Below are 23,833 nucleotides of genomic sequence, written 5' to 3' on the forward strand. Positions count from 1 at the left end.
TTCTTCCCTCCCTCCCTCCCTCCAGTCCTTCCTCTCTTACTCTCCCCTTTCATACGTTTCCTTGCTTCCTTCCTCTGTTCCTGTCCCTTCCCTCTTTCCTTCTTTCTTTCCTTCCTTCCTTTCCTCCCTCCATTTCTTGCTTTCCTTTTCCTTCCTCCCTTCTTTCCTCCCTCATTCCCTTCTTTCACTCCTTCCTCTCTTACTCTCCCCTTTCACACCTTTCTTTGCTTCTTTGCACCCTTCTTCTTCCTGTACCTTCCCTCTTTCCTTCCTTCCTTCCCACCCTCCGTCCATTCATTCACCCATTCCTCTCTTGATCGCCCCTTTTACGGCGCCACTGACAGCTAGCTCTCCCCACCCCCACCGGGCCATGGAAAACTGGTCTAGCTTAAAGCCGGTCCCTGGTGCAAAAAAGGTTGGGGACCTCTGATCTATAGCATCCACTGGTCCCAGATATATCTGTTCTGCAATTCAGCATAATTCTCCACATTCTTTCAAAAGCACAGAGTATCTATCTAATTATGTAGTAATGTTGTAGCCATAAAATTATTAAAAGCTGCAGGGTGAGAGGTAGTTTTACATATCAGTTTCCAGGATCTCTTTCAAACAGCTGTTTCTTTCCTATCATTTCTCCTTCCCTTTTATAAAAGCTGTTGTGCCTTTCTCAATTCTCTCCAACTTTCCTCCTCTTTTTCTTTGATCTGGTAGAATAGGTATAACAGAACATGGAGTCTTCCACCAAATCCAGTAGGAAATAGTTTTCATTTCTCTTCCCTTTGTCCTACATCTGTGGTCCCATGATAAGTTAAATGTAACTTAACTAGCTGTTGAATAAATTATAATTGGTTGGAGCATTAGTTGCTCTGATAATTACCGGATAATTACCGGATTTCCCCCAAAATAAGACACTGAAAACAAGACACTGCTGTATATTTTATTGACCCCTGAAGCGCTGAGCCTTATTTTCTGGGAGGTCTTATTATTTTGGGATGCTTGGAACAAGATGAAGCTCCTCTTGCCGTCTTACCTGATTTCCAGCTCTGTCTCCCTAACCTTAATTAGAGGAAATGGTTTTTCCAGGGGAGGGCTTATTTTCAGGGAAACTCAGTATGATTTACGACTCAGGATGGATTTGTTCATTCAGCTGGCCTAGTGTGTAGTATAAAGCAGCAGATGGAATTCTGCTCCTTGTTTTAAGCCTCTTTCCACTCAAGACTGACTATTTAAGAACCCTGGTTTGTTTGTTTTTTGGATAGATTTAATCTCTGGTCCTGTGGGAATCTCCTTAGAGGGTTCAGGCCTAACTAGTGAGGCAGTAATCGAAATGGCTGAGGAAGAAGTGCTGTCTATGAAAGAAGAGGAGGAGACTAAGATGGAAGAAGATGGGAATGATGAGGTATGTGCCCCAGCCTTCATTGTTCATGGGCTATCATTTTGGCAAGCACCCAGGTTCCTGCAGTTCTGAATACCAGGAACTGAATGTAGAACCATCTAAGGGAGAAGTAACATTAATGTATAATAGTTCTGTGTATTTATAATGTCAGTATCAAATTTCAAGTCTGCCTGATTTCTTGATGACTCTGGGCAGGTTATAGATTTTAAAAAAAACTTATAAAAAGAGACCATGACTGATTAGAAGAACACCCAACATAACTAAAATCAGAGAGAACTGAAGGGGTCTTCACAACCATCTTTTCTCAGGAGCTAGGAGAATAAGAAGATTTCAGAGGACAAAAACCCTCTTTCCATAGATGCTATTTGAATCATCATAACAAAAAGCTTGTAAAATAATACGTTATACCATATAACATTCTACTGTTGTCTTAATAACCTGAATCATTTGTTCAAAGAGAGTGGCCCAAGATGATATACTGTATTTTCCCCACTATAAAACACACTTAGATTTACGGGAGGAAAACAAGAAAAAAATAGTTTTTGATCTCCACGTGTCACGTTTTTGCCCTCCCCAGCCCCAGAAGAACTCTGCTATGCCACCCACGTCATGTTTTCACCAAAAATGCGTCTGTGTTCACCAAAAATGTGTATTTTTTGACTTGCAGAGTGCTTCTGGGGGCTGGGGAGGGCAAAAACATGAAGCATAGAGGATTTGGGAACCCGAAAGCAGGCCTGTATTCAGTCTCTAAGACACACCAAAATTTTCATCCACTTTGGGGAGAGTGCATCTTATATTCTGAATAATACGGTATGTAATTTATTGTCAAATTATTTTATGACAAGATGAATTCTTAACTTATCCTCCTAGAGTTACATAGAACTCAAGGACTCTGATTGTTTGCATCGCTGTATCCTTATTTTGTTTAGACATGCCATATTAATACATTTGATACAATTGAATTCTCTCCTTTTTTCCTATGCTGGTCACGGACAAAAGTTAATACAAATTTACCACAGCTGTATAAATGCATTTTGGGTGCCCATTCAAATCGAGACTTTTTTCTTCCTTTCAGCTTGGCCCAATGACTATAGAGCTGAAGTCTAAGAACAAGACTCTAACAGAAGCAGTCAAAGCAGTGCCCAGAGCACCTAATTTGGGGGAGATCTCAGCCTTGGACCCTTTGTATCAAGGGCAAGGCCTCCGGGCGGCAAAAAAGAAACGCAGAAAGCGTCAGAAGCGAGCAGGTAGGGAAGCTGGTTTTCTACTTAACCCCCATTGTGATATCATGTGAAGGGGGTGTTTTGGGTTGGGACTTTTTGGTCATTTCTTGGCATCAGCTTACTAGTCATGGTACTGGCAAGCTGGGGTTGTATACTTACTCATGGTACCTTACTTAGGTGTAGAGGGAGGGGGGAATGGAGGAAGAGCTGCTACCAAGGCAGCGGTCAGAAAAATGGGTATTGAGCCCAGGCCAAAAAAGGAACTTGAGTAGATTCTGAGACAGGTCCCCCCCTAATTTAAACAAAAATGGAGGGAGGAGGAAACTTACTCAGACTTGCAATGTTTTGTTACATTAAAAGTAGTATTAATTTATACCACAATCGTTCCTTAAGTCTGGTCTACCGTGAAGGGCTGACAATGGATCATGATTTCTCCTCACAGAAAACATAAAGAAATTATGTTCAGGGAAATATCTCCTTGGTTTGTTCATAAATGTTGTCATATGCAATTACTAATTGTTGTGTTTCCTGCCCCCATTTTTATGGAAGTAAGTAATCATAAGGGAGTTTGGCCTAATAATACAGTACTGAAATATATTTATTGGATTTCTATGCCGCCCCTCTCTGAGAAGCATGTTGTCCAACTGTTTTAAAAACCCGAGGGTGCTGTTTAATTCAAGAGTGATTTCTCCCCATATATACTTTGGCCTTTTTGTGTTATTGCAAAATGTACCTTACCTGCATATTTTTATAACTGCATTCTTGCAAAAAGAGTTTAGGTTCTAATCTCATTTCACACACAAACCCCACCTCCTCATTTTTCCATAGACAAAATTGCAACCAAACTATCTGCGAGCCTGACAGCTGCCATGAATTTCAGCTTGAAGGATGACTGAGGAAAATTGGACGCTGGGCTGCTATTGATCTACCTCAGGAAGGCTGTTTCAGCATGGCACCCACAGGAGAAAGGATGCAAAGAAGTTCCCATCACACCCACGCATCGTTGTGGAACAGACCTCTGCAGACCTATGAAGATCTAATGAGCTATTTTGCCAAGGAAGTTTATTGAAGAGGTTAAAATCAGACTGTTAAAACAATTGCATTAACATTGTCTCAGATTTGGATCTTAATATATTGCAGCAGACTGACAGAAAGTCTCATTCCAACTTGGTCTCAAGCATCTCCAGTGCCAAATTTGATTGAACCGGCTAAAAGCAAATGTAGAGTTCAGCTCTTCTAAAAGAGCATACAGAAATGCCGTTCTTGAGAACAGTGACTCAGGGGGACACTTCAATTCTAGTCAGAATTGCAAAAAGAAAGATGTTAGTGGGCTAAATCCTGTATGGGGAAATAATTTAGAACTGAATTAAAATTAATTTAAAAAAAACTCTTCGTAACCGTTTCTATTGATCTATTTTCCTGCCAACTAGGGACTGAAAATCAAAAGTAGTTAGATTAAAAATATGAGGCAGGTCATATCAAACCCAGGCATAATAACATTTGGCTCAACACTTGCCTGCTCAGGTTCTTTGATATCTCTAGAGATTTTAGGCTACTTGGAGAAAATCAAATAAAGGAATCCTATGTCCCAGATTGATTATTTTCTTACTCAAAGAAGCGTGATTATTGATCAAAACCTTGCTAAAAAAGATGCTGCTTCCTTTGGCTGCATTGGTAGACAGTGAGGTTATTTATATTTCTTTGGGTCCTCTTGCAGACATCTGGGGCTCAGGCCTATCAGCTTGGGAAAGAGCCTGGGTCTTGTAGAGATTGACGGCTCCGAAGGTTGTACCGCGGTGTCTGTAACAGGCAAGGCAAACATGATATTTACCTATTACATTTATAGCTGCCCATTGCACTATCCAAAATGACTCTGGGCACCTACAATTATGTAAAAGCATAAATACAAAAGCATTCAAAGTGTTACAAATTAAATAAAAGGTTAATGCGAAAAGCATGGATGATATGAGGATGAGCTTTTGTCTCTTGCTCAATTGACCACCCACAGCAAAGCATGCCACATTTTAAGGCACTTCCAGAAGGCCAGGAAGGTGGAGGTGGATCTCCCCTCCGGATGCAAGGTCTTCCACAATGCAGGAGCCCCTGTTCTTCTTAACCACACTAGCATAAATTTCTTGGCTAGGAGGCCAAAGAAGGCCAGAGTGAATGGCACAGGCCAATCATATCGGAGGAAGACTATTCCTCACACACAGAATATCCACAGGCCTGCTTTATTATTAATTGTAAGCTGTATTTGTATTGTATTTGTATTTATTAGATTTGTATGCCACCCCTCCTCGAAGACTCGGAGCGGCTAACAACAATATAAAAAGCCACTGTAAACAAATCTAATATTAAAAGACAATCTAAAAAAAAACCAATTTAAAGAACCACTCATACATACAAGCTGCCCAGAGTCATGAATGCAAATGCAAGATGAGTGGCTATCTAAATTAAATAAATATTAGTTATTTATCTGGTGAACTGCTTCTTGGGCAATTCATTGATTATCAGGTAAGGAACAATTGTCCTGTGCTGGCAGAAAACCTTTGTGTATAATGCAGGCTTTTTAAAAGAATTAAAGATTATATTTCTGCAGAGACGGGGGGGAAAACTTCCAGAGAAGCATATTTAAAGAAGCATTTCTGCTGCAGAATAATAGCATGACATGAAAAGTTTGTGAAATCTCAGCACGGTTTCCCTTTTCTGTTACATGATCAAAATCCATATAATTAGAGCAGGGACACTCTTAACATTTCTAATATACAAGCTATTTCTCAAATATGCATGAGATGGGAAGCCTATTGGTCCCAGACCTGCAGCAATGCGGTAAGCTCTTTTCCATCAGTCAGGCTGTTTCTTGGGCCAATTAAAAAAAAATCTCCCCAAAATCTCTAATCAGAAACAGAATTATACAAATACATTGTGACACATTGTGGCTCTTGCTATCAATTCAATCCAGAATTTGAAAGGTAAGCAACCATGAGTAAACTAATTATTGAATTTTGCAGTGTGATAGCGGAAAGTAAGTAGGCTAAATGCATGCCATAAAAGTCTGAGAAGGATGCAAAATGGAAAAGGTGCAAATTTGTAGAATTTGCAGAAATGCAAAAATGAACCAAGCACTGGAATAAAGTTCCCAAAACTTGAAATGGGTGCCCATATCCTGGATTACATCCTGCTTTAGTAGTGTAGTTAAGTCAGAATGGAAGACACCTCCCCCACACACAGTATCCTCCATAATTCAGTGCACAAATTTAAACCAGTGAACTGGAACATAGCAGATTTCACCTTGGTCGCAGTGAATTCTTGGAAAACAATTTTTTCCTGTGCATTGCTATTGCTTCTAAATCATTTCTCCCTACTTTTAGCTTCACTTCCCCCACTCAAAAAAGCATAGCTTGGGAATTAGCCCTAGCAACGGGAGGGCATTTACCATACACTTTTGGGGATTTTAAGTGAAAGCCAAGAATTATTTAGGTCCCCACTCCCAAATTCCATAGCAAGATAAGAGAAGTCCCTTGAATAATATTTCATAATTGGGTGTCCTCCGTTCACATTAGACTAAAACTCCCAGATCCCTACTGGCAGCATGGTTTTCTTCTGTAGAACAATTTCTTCAAACGATGCGGGACATTTGGCTTTAACTCACCCCATCCACTGGTATAGAGATGGTCAGCAGCTGAGTAGTCACATTTTGGGATTGCCTATGCTGGCGAGACAATGAACGATGAGTCTGGGAGGACGGCCATCCTCTCTGCTTGGGACTCCTAGTCTGTATCTCATCTGATGGGGAAAATAAACACCACTGCGTTGAATGACTTTCAAAGATGCTCTTAGAAATGAGTGCAAATCCCCTTCTATGAGACGATATCAGCCTTTGGGAGCCAGACCTACGGTATCTATGCAGGCACATTTGCCTAAGCATTGATCTCACAAATGAAGATGGATTCATGTTAGTACATATTAAAGGTTTCCCAAGAGAAAAACCTACCTGAATAGCCAAACCTTTTATCAATGGCCTAAAATTCTTCTCATCTGCCCAAACAAACCTCCCAAACTGGGAAGTTTTACTAGAAGGCTGCTGCTGCTAGTGAAAAGGAGCAATTCCTGCTATCTTCAGATTTTATTTATTTATTTATTTATTAGATTTGTATGCCGCCCCTCTCTGAAGACTCGGAGCGGCTCACAACAATAAAACAGTACAAATCCAATTGATTAAAACGATTTAAAAACCCTTAATATAAAAAGCAATCATACATCTCATATAACACTTTGAATTGTGACCGGAATCTGATCGGCAACCAATGCAGACTGCGGAGCGTTGGTGTAAAATGGGCATACCTGGGGAAGCCCATGATTGCTCTCGCAGCTGCATTCTTCATGATCTGAAGTTTCCGAACACTTTTCAAAGGTAGCCCCAAGTAGAGAGCATTGCAGTAGTCAAACCTCAAGGCGATGAGGGCGTGAGTGACTGTGAGCAGTGACTCCTGGTCCAGGTAGGGCCACAACTGGTGCACCAGGTGAACCTGGGCAAACGCCCCCCTCGCCATAGCTGAAAGATGGTTCTCTAATAGCAGATAGCAGCCACAGCAGAATCCTAACTGCTAATGATGTTTAGAGAAGCCAATGAGAGAAAGACTGCTGTTGGATGTGCTTTAGAAGCCTAATGCTGGCTTATCAGAATGGGGAACACATACAAACATTCCGCATTGGCCTTGATATTATCTACACCATATACCATACATGGGAGAGTCTATGGTCTTCCATGTGCTATTGGATTACTCCTGGCAGACCCAACCAATATGCCTGGTACTAACTGAACCCCAAAGAGATTTCCTTACACAATTGTAACTTTATTCATTCTTATTCTTCTTCATTGGCTTCTGACAAGTGCCTGGGCAGGTTCCTGAGTTTTCCTGGCAAGATTTCAGAAGTGATTGCCATTCTTTGAGTCATAGGGCTGAAAGAGTGACTGGCTCAAGGTCTCCCCAGATGCTTTGTGACTAAGGTGGGACTAGAACTCACAGACCCCTGGTTTCCAGCCCTGTGCTTATTACACTGGTTCTCCATAGATTCTTTGCAGAGCTGTAAATAACCTAAAAGTCTACAAACAGTATTTATTGTCCACTTACCAATTACTTGCAGATTGTTTTTGTAGTTCAACTGCTTTACAGCCCAGCCTTGGTTTTCACAGTCTGCTAGAGAAGGGATTAAAAGTAAGGGCCACAAAGTGTTTGTTAGAGATGCATATTGGCAAGGCATTGTCCTTTCCAAAGAATTTTTCTAATATTCATCAAGTAGGTTTCTTTCTAGCATTAATCAAAAGCTGTCTCTCCCCCTTGCCTTTCTGCAGTGTATATTTAATAACACAGAGGAAAGTAGACCGCAGTCATGTTATCTTTTCTGTGTTGTAAAATACTAAGGTTGTATTTGTAGACATACTTCCCTGTGAAATGGTAGCATTCTCTGGATTTGTATAAAATACTAAATTATATTAAAGCCAGGTTTGCAAAACACATTAGACTAAAATGATTGACTATTTGTTGCGATTCAGTGTGCAAACATAGACTGAATCAACCAAGGTCAGCAATTCCCAGAAAAGGATTCAAATGGGAGTAGTTTGTTGGAGCCTATTTGTTTCATTGTGGTGGGGGTGGGGGGCAAGCATCAAATATTATTTGAAGACACAACTGCAGCTAGCTGCAGCTTCCAAAGTTTAGTTCTTTTGAGGTTTGCTCTTCCTGCACCTCTATAACTGTCTGGTTTGGTGCTGCAACCCAACAGGACCGACACAGACTTCAGAGGATAATCAGAATTGCAGAAAAAACAATTGCTGCCAATCTGCCTTCCATTGAGGACCTGTATACTGCACGAGTCAACAAGAGGGCGGGTAAAATATTTACTGACCCCTCACATCCTGGACACAAATTGTTTCAACTCCTACCCTCAAAACGTCGCTACAGAGCACTGCACACCAAGACAACTAGACACAAGAACAGTTTTTTCCCGAACGCCATCACTACTAAACAAATAATTCCCTCAACACTGTCAGACTTTCTATTAAATCTGCACTTCTATTCTACTAGTTTTCCTCATCATTCCTATCACCCATTTCCTCCCATGTTGACTGTATGACTGTAACTTGTTGCGTATATCCTAAGATTTTTATTAATATTGCTTCTTCATTGCTTATTTGACCCCTATGACAATCATTAAGTGTTGTACCACATGATTCTTGACAAATGTATATTTTATTTTATGTATGTTGAGAGCATATGCACCAAGACAAATTCCTTGTGTGTCCAATCACACTTGGCCAATAAAAAATCTATTCTATTCTATTCTTCAAAACCAAATTTCAGCATTGTGGTCATTTGGTAAGGTAGGTCAGGAAAAGAGAGATCTAGGCTCTCAAATCTCAACTAGCAAATGCTCTGTCCTACACATTGGGAAAAAGAATCTGAACTCCAAATACGAACTGAATAATCAAATTATCACAGATAATCCCCACTCAGTTAGAGACCTCAGTATACTAACAACAAAAGATTTAAGTGCCAAAGCCCACTGCAACAATATAGCCAAGAAGGCTTCAAGAGTTGTAAACTTAATCCTACGTAGTTTCTGCTCTGGCAATCTCACACTACTTACCAGAGCTTACAAAACTTTTGCCAGACCCATCCTTGAATACAGCTCATCCGTTTGGAACCCATATCGCATCTCAGACATCAACACCCTTGAAAATGTCCAAAGATACTTCACCCTTCACTCCTCCACTCGAAACAGAATACCCTACGAGACTAGACTTTCAATCCTGGGCCTAGAAAGCGCAGAACTAAGATGCCTTAAACAAGATCTAAGTATTGCCCACAAGATCATATGCTACAACGTCCTGCTTGTCGGTGACTACTTCAGCTTCAACCACAACAACACAAGAGCACACAACAGATTTAAACTTAATATTAACCGCTCCAAACTTGACTGTAAAAAATATGACTTCAGTAACCGAGTTGTCGAAGCGTGGAACTCATTACCGGACTCCATAGTGTCATCCCCAAACCCCCAACACTTTACCCTTAGATTATCCGTGGTTGACCTATCCAGATTCCTAAGAGGTCAGTAAGGGGCGAGTACAAGTGCACTAGAGTGCCTTCCGTCCCCTGTCCTATTGCTCTCCTATATCTCCTATACCTTTCTTCTATTCCTATATCTCTTCCTCTATTATTTCATTGATATGTTCTATTACTATATCTTCTTTTCTATTATTTCTTAGATATATTTTACTATGAGTATCTCCTCTATAACCTTCATCATGTATTTTACTATGTGTATATAGATAAATACCCACTAAAACCCTCATTGTGTATTGGACTAACTAACTAACTAACTAACTAACTAACTAACTAACTAAATAAATAAATAAATAAATAAATAAATAAAATAGGCAGATCTCAGTTTCAGAGAGGGTGGGAGATTTAACATAGTGCTTCCTCCTCTCCAGGACCTGCCCATTAGCCACCCCAATTCTACCTGCTGTTTTATCATTCCTCCACAAAGATGGCACTCACTTCCCTGGTATTCAGCCCAATATTCTTGTGTGTCCATTTCAGCTCTCTTCTGTGAACAGAACAGCAGCTTTGAGACCTCCATGTCAGTTGATACCTCCACGTTAGTTCTAGGTTTGGACAGAAGCTCCGGTTTAGCCAACAGCCTCTCTGGAAAAAAATAGGCAGCACATGTTGAGTAGAACCTATCAAGATCTATACCCCGGACAGACAAGATTATATTGTAGTACGGTTGTTGCATCATGTATTGGTTTTTGTTGTTTTTTTAGGTATGGAACAGTAGAGCAGGGATCTCCAACTTTGGCAACGTTAAGACTTGGGGACTTGAACTCACAGAGTTTTGGGAGTTGAAGTCCCCAAGTCTTAACGTTGCCAAGGTTGGAGAGCCCTGCACTAGAGTGAAGGCTGAAGCCTGTGGATTTTCTCATTTAGCAACTCCATGTCTCATTTATTTGTAGTGTATACAGAGGCACCTATGTCCTTCCCCCAAACATTCATGTGCTCTTTGGTAGGCAAAAGAACAAGGGAGATACTAGCTAGCAATCTTTAGGCAATCACAGCTCTCAAATCTCCGATTGTTCATTTCTAAGAAGGAATGATGCACTGATACATATTGCCCGAGCACTCGAGTCCTTTGAAATGGAGCTAGGTGAACCACCTGGAGTATTTGTACATGCCCAAACCTTTCCCTATTTTCAGCCAACTGCCTTCCTTACTGTAGACCAGTGTTTCCCAACCTTGGCAACTTGGAGATATCTGGACTTCAATTCTCAGAATTCCCCAGCCAGCATCTGCTGGCTGGGGATTTCTGGGAGTTGAAGTCCAAATATCTTCAAGTTGCCAAGGTTGGGAAACACTGCTGTAGATTCTTCTCTTGATTGGCATCCACCAACCTCTGAGATGGGCAGAAGCACCAGAAGCACTCTGTGCATCCTCCATCAACAGATCTGACAAAGAGTGTTCCTTGGGCAAAGCCAAGCCGCCCCCTCAAGCCCACAACCAAACACTGCTCCTCTTTCATTACCAGTTTCTTGTAAAAGTTGCTGAATCTCTTTCCGAGTTTCCTGTAGGTTCTGCAGCATCTCTTGGCTCTGTTTGGCTGGGTCCTTGTAGGTCCAAATAAAATAAGATAGTATAGCTGAGCAGAGTCCAGCAAAAGTCCTGCGTGTCAGGCCGATCCAGAAGGAGATGCTTTCCTAAGAGGAAGATAGGTAGATAAATCAGTCTGGACAGACACTAAGAGATGGGCAACCATGGGGCTTCAGCTGCCTTAAACTTACTTTCTTTTACTACAGATTCAGGCGTGGAGAATTCTCATATCTGATTATGAACAACAGCAAGGTATAATACCCCCATGGCAGTGGTGAAATGCTACTGGTATGCCCCAGTTTGGGTGTAGTGGTAGTGCCGGACGGCAATGGTTTGGCGAACCGGTGGTGGCAGTAGCGTGAGACTCCTCCTACCCTCCTGGCCGTCACAGCACACACTGCGCATACACAAAGCCTTCTGTGCATGCACAGAAGTTGAAAAAGCATGCTTGATGGGAGCGCACACTTCTGAACCGGTAGGGAATGTACAGTAAGTAGATTTCACTGCTGCCTTATGGGCTTAAATTGAAAATACAAAGATATGAAATGATGAATTTATTGCATTTCCTGGTAGCCACTAAAGTTGTTTTAAAAAGAATTAATTCGATGAGAACAAGAAATGTGCCATGGCAGCTTTCAAAAATCATAGCCCAATCGGACTTCCATAAGTAGGTTAAAAACAAAGGAAAGCTGTCCTTTCCACCAGGTTTTCTGGTTGGGCCTAAAGCTGAGACCTCTAGAACAGTGTTTCCCAACCTTTTTTGAGCCGCGGCACATTATTCACATTTACAAAATCCTGGGGAACATTGGGCGGGGGGGGGGGGGGGCGCTAAAAAAAGTTTGGACAAAAACATCTCTCTCTTCCTCCCTTTTGCTCTATTTCTCTCTCTCTTCTTCTTTCTCTTTCTTCCTTCCTTCCTCTTTCTTTCCATCTCTCTCTCCATCCCTCTTTGTTTCTCCCTTCCTTCCACTCTTTTTGCTCTTTCTCTCTCCCTCCTTACCTCCCTCTATGTCTTTCCTCACCCTCCTTCCCCCCTCTTTCTCTCTCTCTCTCTTGCTTTCTCTCTTGCTTTCTCTCTCTCTCTCTTGCTGTCTTTCTCTCTTTCTCTCTCCCCCCCTCTCTCCCCCCCTCTCTCCCTCTCTTTCTTGCTATCTCTCTTTCTCTCTCTCTCTCTTTTGCTTTCTCTCTCCATCTCTCTTTCTCTCTCTCCCTCTCTTGCTATCTCTTTCTCTCTCTTGCTATCTCTCTCTCTCTCTCTCTCTTTTGCTTTCTCTCTCTTTCTCTCTCCCTCTCTATTTCTTTCCCTCTCTTGCTATCTCTTTCTCTCTCTTGCTATCTCTCTCTCTCTTTCTCGTATACCACGCCACAGCAGCGGCATTGGGCAGTAGCCATGGGGCGGCTGCAGGGTGGTCAGCTGTGAAGCGGAGCTCCGGAACTGAGGCAACAATGGTGGCGGCTGGATGTGTTGCTAGACGCCGTACATGCTGGCGTTGCGCTGGGAATGGGCGTGGGCCTGGAGCCTCCGGCCCGGCCCAGCCAGCAGGCAAGTGCCAGCCACGCAATGCCAACATGTATGGCATACAGCAACATGTCCAACCGCCGCCGTCGGTATCTCTGTCCTGGAGTTCTGGCTTGCAGCCAACCACCCTGCCTCCGCCCAGCGGCTACTGCCCAGTGCTACCTCCCACTGCCACCGCCCTCCCGCCAGGCCCCAAAGCTCACCTGCTGCCGCCGCCAGGGAAGCCGGAAAACTTGGAAGGCGCAAAGAAGGAAGCTCAGCTTCCAGTCTCACAACTTTTTGCTCTTCGCACTCTCAGCAAAAAGTTGTGAGACCAGAAGCTGAGCTTCCTTCTTCGCGGCACACCTGACCATGTCTCGCGGCACACTAGTGTGCCGCGGCATACTGGTTGGGAAACACTGCTCTAGAAGATACTATTTAAATACCTCAGGAAGGAAGCAGGTTGTGGAAGGCTGTTCGGTCAAGTACTGTACAAGTCACCTGTCACTGGCATGAATCAGCCAAGTGCTAATTTTATTATTTATTTATTTATTTATTAAATTTATATGCCGCCCCTCTCCGAAGACTCGGGGCGGCTCACAACAATAAAAACAGTACAAATCCAATAGTTACAAGAATTTAAAACCCTTAATATAAAAGCAATCATATATCTAATACAAACCATGCAAAAAACAGAATGGCCTGGGGGAATCAATTTCCCCATGCCTGAGGACAGAGGTGGGTTTTTAGGAGTTTGCGAAAGGCAAGGAGGGTGGGGGCAGTCCTAATCTCCGGGGAGGAGTTGATTCCAGAGGGTCGGGGCCGCCACAGAGAAGGCTCTTCCCCTGGGTCCCGCCAGACGGCATTGTTTCATTGACGGGACCCAACTCTGTGGGACCTAATTGGTCGCTGGGATTCGTGCGGCAGCAGGCGGTCCCGGAGGTATTCTGGTCCGATGCCATGCTAGAAACTCTAGCAATGCTAGAAACTCCGATTTTATTCCTAAAGTCTGGCTACCTTGTGTCTGCTAATAGCAAAATAATATTTGAGAGTCTTCACTGAATCAAATTAAGGCGAGAATTCAACTGATGGTTGGGAACCCTTCCACTTCCTCCACTTGCCTGTTTCTCTAGCTCCACGCTCACCTTCCCCCCCCCCCAGCAAAAAAAGGCTGGCTTAGTTGCAGCCACTGTCCCTTAACAGGGGTGAGCATGACATCATGACACTGCAGGCAAAGAGCTGAGGACAAAAACACATCAAGTCATCAGTGCTGGAACAGTAAGACAGTTCCTCAGTTGAGATCAGCATCAAAGCATCCCTCCAGGCACGGCCTATTTTTGGTTGCCACTCTTGTCCTTTTCCCCCCTCTCTCCATTTGCTATTGCAAGAGGACAACCCTACCGTCAGGTCATAGCCCTCTTCTGAGCCATCCAGGAGAATGTTGCAAACAACACGTTCTAGATAAATATTAGCTCCCACCAAGGTCAGCAAAATGAGCCTGCAGAGATAAAAAGGGGAGGGGAAATGAAGGTCCATTAGGAGAAAGTGTAGAATATTTATTTATTTATTTATTTTATTTATTATTTAGATTTGTATGCCGCCCCTCTCCGAAGACTGTATTTCATAGTCTACATGTCCGTGGCTTACATTAACAGAAGAATGGGTTCTTACAGCTTTTGCACAATGACACATTTGGACAATTGCAGTTTTCTTTTGAAAGGTAACTAATTTTTAGTCCGAATATATTGTATGTGCATATATATGGAAAAGAAATGTTGGCATAGAAATTGAACTGTGCTTTTACCAAGCTTTGACTCAACCGAGAGTGCTACCTTATTGGCAAAAGGTGATGTGCCAACTTTGGGACAGAAGAGTTTACATGTGCTAAATGCTGAAAACACAAATAATACTATATAAATAATAACTGTAGCATTTTGAATAAACACAACGTTTCCCATTTGTTGCAGATATCCCACTATTTCCTCATCTGCTGTCACCCACAAAAAAAATTTAAAAAAACAAATCTTCAATTTTGTTTGTATGGTACAGAGGTGGATTCCTGCTAGTTCGGATTCTATAGAACCGGTGGTGGGAATTTCCCCCCTACTCACCAAACCGGCAGGGGTGGCTGATTGGCCAGGCCCCCGAACTGGCTCTCTCAGCAGCACCATAGGCGGTGCCATCTTTTTTCCCGCTTCTGCTGATGCGCAGAAGCTGTTTTTTCTTTCTGCGCATGTGCAGAAGCAGGTTTTTTGGCACTTCACTTGTGCACCCATGCAGCACGCAATGCACGCCTACCCACACGGCGCATGAAGAAACGAACTGGCAGCGAGATAAATCAGAACCTACTCCTGAAATGACACGTATATGCAGAAATGTCCAGTCTTACACAGGATGTCTTCAATTTATTTATTTTATTTATTTATTTATTAATCAGATTTGTATGCCGCCCCTCTCCGCAGACTCGGGGCGGCTCACAGCAATCGCCATACAATGTAAACAAATCCAATATTTAAATTAATTTTAAAACACCACAAGTTAAAACCAATCATACATACTAGCATACCATACATAAATTTTATAAGCCTAGGGGGGAAGGAACATGTCAATTCCCCCATGCCTGACGACAGAGGTGGGTTTTAAGGAGCTTACGAAAGGCTAGGAGGGTGGGGGCAACTCTGATATCTGGGGGGAGTTGATTCCAAAGGGTCGGGGCCGCCACAGAGAAGGCTCTTCCCCTGGGTCCCGCCAAACGACATTGTTTAGTTGACGGGACCCGGAGAAGGCCAACTCTGTGGGACCTAACTGGTCGCTGGGATTCGTGCGGCAGAAGGCGGTCCCGGAGATATTCTGGTCCGGTGCCATGAAGGGCTTTATAGGTCATAACCAACACTTTGAATTGTGACCGGAAACTGATCGGCAACCAATGCAGACTGCGGAGCGTTGGTGTAAAATGGGCATATTTAGGAAAGCCCATGATTGCTCTCGCAGCTGCATTCTGCACGATCTGAAGTTTCCGAACACTTTTCAAAGGTAGCCCCATGTAGAGAGCATTACAGTAGTCGAGCCTCGAGGTGATGAGGGCATGAGTGACTGTGAGCAATGAGTCCCGGTCCAAATATGGCCGCAACTGGTGCACCAGGCGAACCTGGGCAAACGCCCCCCTCGCCACAGCTGAAAGATGGTTCTCTAATGTGAGCTGTGGATCGAGGAGGACGCCCAAGTTGCGAACCCTCTCTGAGGGGGTTAGTGACTCCCCCCCCAGGGTGATGGACGGACAGATGGAATTGTCCTTGGGAGGCAAAACCCACAGCCACTCCGTCTTATCCGGGTTGAGTTTGAGTCTGTTGACACCCATCCAGACCCCAACAGCCTCCAGGCACCGGCACATCACTTCCACTGCTTCGCCGACTGGACACGGGGTGGAGATGTAAAGCTGGGTATCATCTGCATACTGATGATACCTCACCCCATGCCCTTGGATGATCTCACCCAGCGGTTTCATGTAGATATTAAATAGTAGGGGGGAGAAGACCGACCCCTGAGGCACCCCACAAGGGAGTAACCTAGAGGTCGACCTCTGACCCCCCACTAACACCGACTGCGACCGACCAGAGAGGTAGGAAGAGAACCACTGAAGGACAGTGCCTCCCACTCCCAACCCCTCCAGTCGGTGCAGAAGGATACCATGGTCGATGGTATCGAAAGCCGCTGAGAGGTCAAGAAGCACCAGGACAGAGGATAAACCCCTGTCCCGGGCCCGCCAGAGATCATCCATCAGCGCGACCAAAGCAGTTTCCGTGCTGTAGCCGGGCCTGAATCCTGACTGCTGAGGACCTAGATAATCGGCTTCTTCCAAGGACCGCTGGAGTTGGAGCGCCACCACCTTCTCAACAACCTTCCCCATAAAGGGAAGGTTGGAGACTGGTCGATAGTTGTTGAGAATGGCTGGGTCCAGGGAAGGCTTCTTGAGGAGGGGGTGCACAAGTGCCTCCTTGTAGGGATCCGGGAAGGACCCCCTCCCCAAAGAAGCGTTGACAATCTCCTGGACTCAGCTCCGTGTCACCTCCCTGCTGGCCGAAACCAGCCAGGAGGGACACGGATCCAGTAAACAGGTGGCGGAACTCACAGCTCCAATGGCCTTGTCCGCTTCATCAGGTGTCACCAGATCAAACTCTTCCCAGACAGGTGGACAAGTACGTGCCCCAGTCACCTCAACTGACTCGTTGTCAGTCGACTCTGTATTCCAATTGGAGTCGAGGTCCGCTCGGATCCGAGCGATTTTATCAGCGAAAAACGTGTTAAAATCCTTGGCACTACTCTGCAAGGGCTCCCCAACTCCCCCCTGATTAAGAAGGGAGCGGGTCACCCTAAACAGAGCGGCCGGGCGGGATTCCGCTGATGCAATCAAGGCGGAATGATACGCGCATCTTGCCGCCTTGAGCGCCACTTTGTAAGTCTTAACATGTGCTCTTACAAGTGTTCGATCGGATTCGGACTTACTCTTCCTCCATCGCTTCTCTAGACGTCTCTTCTGGCGTTTCAACTCCCGGAGCTCCTCGTTGAACCATGGAGCTCTACGGGGTCTAGTGCCGCGGAGAGGTCGCAACGGCGCAATTCGGTCAAGAGCCTCCGCTGCAGCCTTGTTCCAAGCCTCAGCCAGAGACTCTGCCGAACTGTGTACGAGTGTATCTGGAATAACCCCAAGCGCCTTCTGAAAGTTCTCTGGATCCATCAGGCGTCTGGGGCGGAACAGCTTAATCGGTTCCGCCTCCCTGCGGGGAAGGATTGGAGCCAGGAAGTCAAGCCGCAGTAGAAAATGGTCTGACCATGACACAGGCAACACTTCTAAGCCCCTTAGTCTCAGACCATTACTCAGTTGCTCAGAGAGGAATACCATGTCGGGTGCATGCCCCCCCTCATGAGTCGGACCCTGTACTACTTGGGTCAGGTCCATGGCTGTCATGGTGGCCATGAACTCCTGTGCCAGTCCAGAGGTTTCACCGAGCGACGGCAGGTTAAAGTCCCCCAAGACAATAAGTCTGGGGAACCCCACCGCCAACCCGGCTACCTCCTCGAGTAGCACAGGCAGGGCTTGTGACACGCAGCTGGGAGGCAGGTACGTGAGAAACAAGCCCACCTGGACCCCTAAGTCCAACTTCACCAGGAGGGACTCGCAGGCCGCAATCTCTGGAGCAACGAGTCTATGCAAGCCAAGGCTCTCCCTGGCTATAATAGCCACTCCTCCCCCCCTTCCCTGGGGTCGAGGCTGATGCCATATCTGAAACCCGGCTGGGCAAATTTCAGAGAGAGGGACTCCTCCCTCTGGGCCCAGCCAGGTTTCAGTAACACATGCCAGGTCGGCCTCCTCATCCAGGATCAGATCCCGGATGAGGAGAGCTTTATTTACCACCGACCTGGCATTGAGTAGCAGCAGCTTGAGCCCAGGGCCAGAATTACACTCATCACCAGCACCCAGGATTGGGTTCACAGAGCCGGAACAAGGGATCGTTATTACGCAACGGTCTCTCGTTCCCCTGGAACGGCTAGCTCTGTGGCCCCCGCCATATCTGCCTCTCCCCAGCAGGACCGGAATATTCCGACCCTCTACCACCTCAGACATCGGTGCCCCCTCCCCTCCTGCCTCTCCTGTGTCAGGTAGGCTAATCAAGTCATTCATACCATTTCCATTTATTTCATCCATGCCAAAGTTCCACCCAGCCCACCCATAACAATCATTCATTTCATACATATCATCATACCCACCCCAATAATTCATTAGTTTTAAAACCCCTTCTAAGAAATTAGCTAAAATATTAATTATTAAAAATTCAATATAGATTCAATTAAAAAGAAAAACAATATAAAAAACCAATTACACTAAATAGGATATTAATTAACACTAGGTTATTCTCAAGATCTTAATAGAATAACATATAATTATTAAAAAATCGTTAAAGTTATAAAGTGCTAAAGTTATAGAGTGCAAAAAATATAGGAAATAATTAAACATGATATTCCATCAGGTCAGCAACACAGCACCAGTTCTAAAGAGTGAGTTCTGGAGAGAAAAGTTCAATGACCAAGGAGAAGTCCAAGTATATTGTTTTTCAGGATCTTGGGATCTTTGGTGCCAGCCACTGCCACTGGCTGGCACTCTCAGTTCTTTCTGTGGATCCACAATCACCTTTTCTCCTCCTCTGCTCCCAGTCTCCAGTCCCTCTACAGTCTTACATGGTTTTAGTACAGACTCCATGTGGGCTCAGTAAAATGAGTTTCAATTTACAACAGATTTTCCATTTGCTAAGGAAAGCGGTTATGAGTTGTACCCAGTTTTATGACTTTTTTCCCTACACTTAAGTGAATCCTGTAGTCATTAAGCAAATCCAGCTTTGCTTTTCAAAAGTCGGCTGAGAAGATCATAAATGGTGGTCAGAGGACCTTCGCTGATATATGCTCGTTGCCAAGTGCCCAAACTTTATTCACGTGACCATGGGGAACCAGTCATATGTCAATTTTTTTTCAGTGCCATAGTAACTTTGAACAGTTGCTAAACAAATGGTTGTAAGTTGAAGACTACCTGTACTAAATTTTCACTTACAGTATCGCTGTCTGATGAGATGACTGCTGAACAATTGTGGGGGAAGGCAAGCAGTGGAATTGCCTTACACTGAGCTAAATCTTTGGTCTTATTGCCAACCCTAATTGATGGTGGCTTCCCCAACTTTCGGAAGCATTTAAATCCTAGCAATACCTGGAATTCCTTGGAATTAAAACTAGGGATGTTTAGCATAAAAAATAAGATACAGTTTTATTCATTCATTCATTCATTCATTTATTTATTTGATTTTTTATGCCGCCCTTCTCCTTAGACTAAGGGTGGCTTACAACATGTTAGCAATAGCACTTTTTTTTAACAGAGCCACCATATTGCCCCCACAATCCGGTTCCCCATTTTACCCACCTCGTAAGTACGGAAGGCTGAGTCAACCTTGAGCCGGTGATGAGATTTGAACCGCTGAGCTACAGATCTACTGTCAGCTTCAGTGGCCAGCAGTACAGCACTCTACCTGCTGCGCATTCCCGGCTCTTATTTATTGAAAATGTTTAGATAACTGCCCATCTTAGGCAACATAACCCTGGACAGCTTACAAATGACAATAGAAACAGTGATAACATCTTGTACCACTTCTTCTTGCATTAAGAAATACACTTATGGATACCTTCAAGGAAAGCCTGAACCCTCCACCTGCATTTGTGTGGTCCAGTTATTTTGAGTGGACTGGATAGAACAATCAAGGGCATTTTATGTGTCTGTCCTATTTTTTTCTCACCGAGCTCTTGCAGTTCGCTGGCTAGAGGTCAGCAGCAGGGCGGTAACACTGCTCAAGAGATGGAAGAAGATAGAATAGAGAGCATTGGATTCCCCCACTACAAAGCGGTGCAGGAAGGCCACCCGATTAAAGATCTCTGCAAAGGCCATTCGTTGCTCGATGGCCGAATTCTGCAGTTCTTGGAAGGCCTGGTGTATGCCTGCAGAAGGGAGAGAAAGGACAAGAAGCCATTACCCTCCTAGACAAACTGAATAGCTTATTGGGACCACTTAATACTGGTCTGCGACCATAATAACTATTGATTATTTGGACCACTCATAGACACTGCCACACCGATTGAAAGCTTAAGTACCTAAAGATGAGGGGATGCCAGTTTCTCCTAACTGGTGCCCTTCTAGCATGTCTAGTTCCTGTTTCCATAATGCCTTAAGTAAGATGCTATCAACCTTTCTATCCAGCTAAACCTACGCGCCAGGCTAGAAATCAGAGGAGGTTCCAGTCCTGCCTCAGGCGTGAAAGCCAGAGCATTTGGCCCAGACAATCTCTCAACAATTGCCATTGTTAAGAAATGAGGTCACATGCAATTGCAATTTACGACCTTATATTTGAACAATGGAAATCCAAATTTTAAGGACTATTGATAATCAGGAACAAGAACTAAGTTATTAAGTTACCAGGGAAGGAAAGCTTTGTTCACATGGATTTTATAAATCCCTTTGTAAAACGTTTGTGTCTTTCTTTGCAATGCTTTTGGATAGCATAACTCATGCAAAGAAATTAGTAGCTTGGAAAACTTTTTCCTGTATGAAAGGAGTTTTTACACATATGTATCTTAAATAATACATTTCTAAATGTATCATATCCCAAACATGTGCGTTCTAACAGATTTAACTATGGTCAAAATCTGCCGCCGCAACATTTTGAGAAGTGCAAAATCAAAAAGGTCATTGATTTGCAATCCACTAATTAGCCCAGCTGGTCTAAGTGGATCATGTCTGGCTTGCATTCAGATTCCCAAATTACTAGTTTCTTAAGTTGCAAACCATAGATTGCAAGCATTTGAGCAGCTACTTTAAAAAAAAGTCACTACAGCACTTTAAAAAAAAAGGCTGAATAAGGATATCAAAATTTGCTTCTCTAAACATATTTTTATGAGCTTGATAGTAGCATCAGAAGATTTTTGAGTCAAAATACTAATGTCATAGTGTACTCCAGTACGTTTAAGAATTGAAACCCCTGCCATACAATATAATAGTACAAGTTTCTGCAAATTCTATTAGCCGCCCCGAGTCCACGGAGAGGGGCGGCATACAAATCCAATAAATAAATAATAAATAAATAAATTAACACAGATGGGTGTATCTGTAGGGATCATCTCTGGAAGAGAAGAGAAGAGAAGAGAAAAGAGTTGGAAGGGACCTTGGAGGTCTTCTAGTCTAGCCCACTGTTCAGGCAGGAAACCCTATACCACTTCAGGCAAATGGTCGTCCAATCTTTTCTTAAACATAGAAACATAGAAGACTGACGGCAGAAAAAGACCTCATGGTCCATCTAGTCTGCCCTTATACTATTTCCTGTATTTTATCTTACAAACTCCCAGTGTTGGAGAATTCACAACTTCTGGAAGCAGGTTGTTCCACTGACAGCACATTTAGCTATCAGTGCAAACTCTTAAAGGGGATAATAAGACAGGCTTTGTTCTCAGGTCACCTTGGGAGGAGTCACGGAGCGTCTGCCATAGCAGCTCCCCATCGCGCAGAATCTGCTCCTGGGAGCGCAAAGTGGCATTTTGGATCCGAGCAGTCTCTTCTGCAAGCTGGTTGGTAGATTCCAACTGATGGGCCACCGTTTCTGACGAGGAGATCAGCCTGGTAGACAATAGATAAACAAGGAAGTAAGTCACTGTGGTCCAAGGTAATACGTCCACCATATTCCAAAAAGTGCTCCTACCCGAAAGGGTTCTTATTGACTTGCTTACCCAGAAGTCTATTTTGGCATTTGGGTGGCAATATGGCACTGGCATGAGATCAGCAAAGGCCTGACTGCACGAACCACACTCACAGAGATAAGCACGCTACACTCAGGTGACTATTTATCAGGAGTCAAACCTAATAGGAGTCAGGCAGCTGCCCTTCCTCCTGTAATGAAGGTCAACTGCATTGACAACTACTACTGCATCCCATTACTATCTTTTCCTCCAGCAATGTCTTCATTATTGCTTCCAAATTATGTTCTTGTAAACTGACAAAGGCTTATGTAGAAGAGGAGACCCGTTTATCCATTACTCAAATCTCAATCTTGCATGCTACGCAAAAGGGAAATACTGTAAATTGGATCAGAACCTCAGAAGTACACATTGGCATGTTTATCTCTTAAAAAAATTAAAGGGGGTTGCATTTTTAAAAATATCTGCAATGGAAATAAAGATTACATTTCACTCTTTCCATACTATAAAATGAAGTTGGTATTTGTATTGTCCAGTATCTGCTCACGGATTATAGTTTATACATCCTAATCTGAACTAGGGTTTATAAACTGTAAGTATTGGGGAGTGGAAACCTGTGATCTTCCAAATGTTTCTGTAGAGCAGCGGTCCCCAAACTACGGCCCGTGGGCCACATACGGCCCGCTGAGGCCATTTATCCGGCCCGCGGGTGAATGACAACACACCAGATTTTACACCTCCTTCCAGGGCCACTAACGGATGGACTGTTTGTCCGTGCTAGGGGGCGGGGACCACGGCGGTCGGGAGATTGCTGTCGGGGCAGCAGGGGCCCGCTGACGTCAAGCTCTGTGCCAGCCAGCAAAGCCACCTGCCCAGGGAAGCAGCATGCTTTTCAAATGCGCTGCTTTCCCGGGCAGCCAGCTTTGTTCACTGCCGCCAGGCTTGACATCAGCGGGCCCCTGCTGCCCCAACAGCAATCCCCTGACCGCCGTACTCGCCTTGTGCTGCGGGGGCGGGGTGTATTGTATGATTTTATGAGTTTGCATTATGAATTTAAAATATACTTGGAAATGTAGAAGATTGATGAAAGTTAATAATAGTAAATGCTAAGTGCCTGAAAATTAATTGAGCTTGGAAATATTGAATGAAATTATAGAAAAGTATAATTTATGGAAATATGTACAGTGTGCATAGGGATTTTTTCATAGGTTTTTTTATAGTCTGGCCCTCCAACAGTCAGAGGGACAGTGAACTGGTCCCCTGTGTCAAAAGTTTGGGGAACCCTGCTGTAGAGATCGCAGCATTACTATCCACTGGGCTGATGGTCTGCTATATAATGACACCCAGCCATCTAGGCCTGTTGCCTCTGTTCCGGGTACATATATCCTTTCCTCAATTATCTAAGCCTGAGTTGAGGTGTTAATTTCTTTTCCAGATTGCCACTGCCAATTCTAATTACATACAAAGGCAGGAACCATCAAGTGCCAATTTCACTGTGCCCCCACCCCCCAAGTCACAGATTTCTAATTATGCCCCAAGTAAAAAGCCGAATTATAGTCTTGCTCACTGAGCTTTTCCTCTCTTTAGACAGAGACCTTTTCTCTGGTTTCCACTAAGTGTCAGCTAGATAAAGAATGATGCTAGTAGATCCGATGGGGCGTGCTTCTCACATTAGATAATCTGTCCTTCAGAAAAATAGCCTATAACTGGAAAACACTGGAATGACATTGTCATTTGAGGGCTCGTTCACTTCTTCTCCCCATGTACTGTAGATGTGGGGCATTGC

At 44.0% G+C, this 23,833-nt stretch overlaps 2 protein-coding genes across 3 annotated transcripts in view; one reads left to right on the plus strand and one right to left on the minus strand.

Annotated features, from left to right (window-relative positions):
- GNL3L (G protein nucleolar 3 like) overlaps positions 1-4,207 on the plus strand; it is a 22,696-nt gene extending 18,489 nt beyond the window's left edge. The window contains 3 exon segments of the mRNA XM_070741293.1: positions 1,257-1,396; positions 2,469-2,640; positions 3,445-4,207. Of these exon segments, the coding sequence (XP_070597394.1) occupies positions 1,257-1,396; positions 2,469-2,640; positions 3,445-3,512 (380 nt within the window). The 3' untranslated portion in view covers positions 3,513-4,207.
- Positions 3,662-23,833, minus strand: part of LOC139161748 (uncharacterized) — a 24,481-nt gene continuing 4,309 nt past the window's right edge. The window contains exons 3-10 of one of the 2 annotated variants that reach the window (XM_070741294.1): positions 21,813-21,970; positions 20,103-20,301; positions 14,170-14,266; positions 11,206-11,377; positions 10,185-10,331; positions 7,752-7,817; positions 6,269-6,402; positions 3,662-4,416 (exon numbers count right to left, since the gene is read on the minus strand). In XM_070741294.1, coding sequence (XP_070597395.1) covers positions 4,354-4,416; positions 6,269-6,402; positions 7,752-7,817; positions 10,185-10,331; positions 11,206-11,377; positions 14,170-14,266; positions 20,103-20,301; positions 21,813-21,970 — 1,036 coding nt within the window. In that variant the 3' untranslated portion in view covers positions 3,662-4,353. The remainder of the gene's footprint in view (positions 4,417-6,268; positions 6,403-7,751; positions 7,818-10,184; positions 10,332-11,205; positions 11,378-14,169; positions 14,267-20,102; positions 20,302-21,812; positions 21,971-23,833) is intronic. The other variant, XM_070741296.1, reaches the window with a different exon arrangement.

The sequence above is a fragment of the Erythrolamprus reginae genome, chromosome 2 (genome assembly GCF_031021105.1).
Source record: "Erythrolamprus reginae isolate rEryReg1 chromosome 2, rEryReg1.hap1, whole genome shotgun sequence".
Lineage (NCBI taxonomy): Eukaryota > Metazoa > Chordata > Lepidosauria > Squamata > Dipsadidae > Erythrolamprus > Erythrolamprus reginae.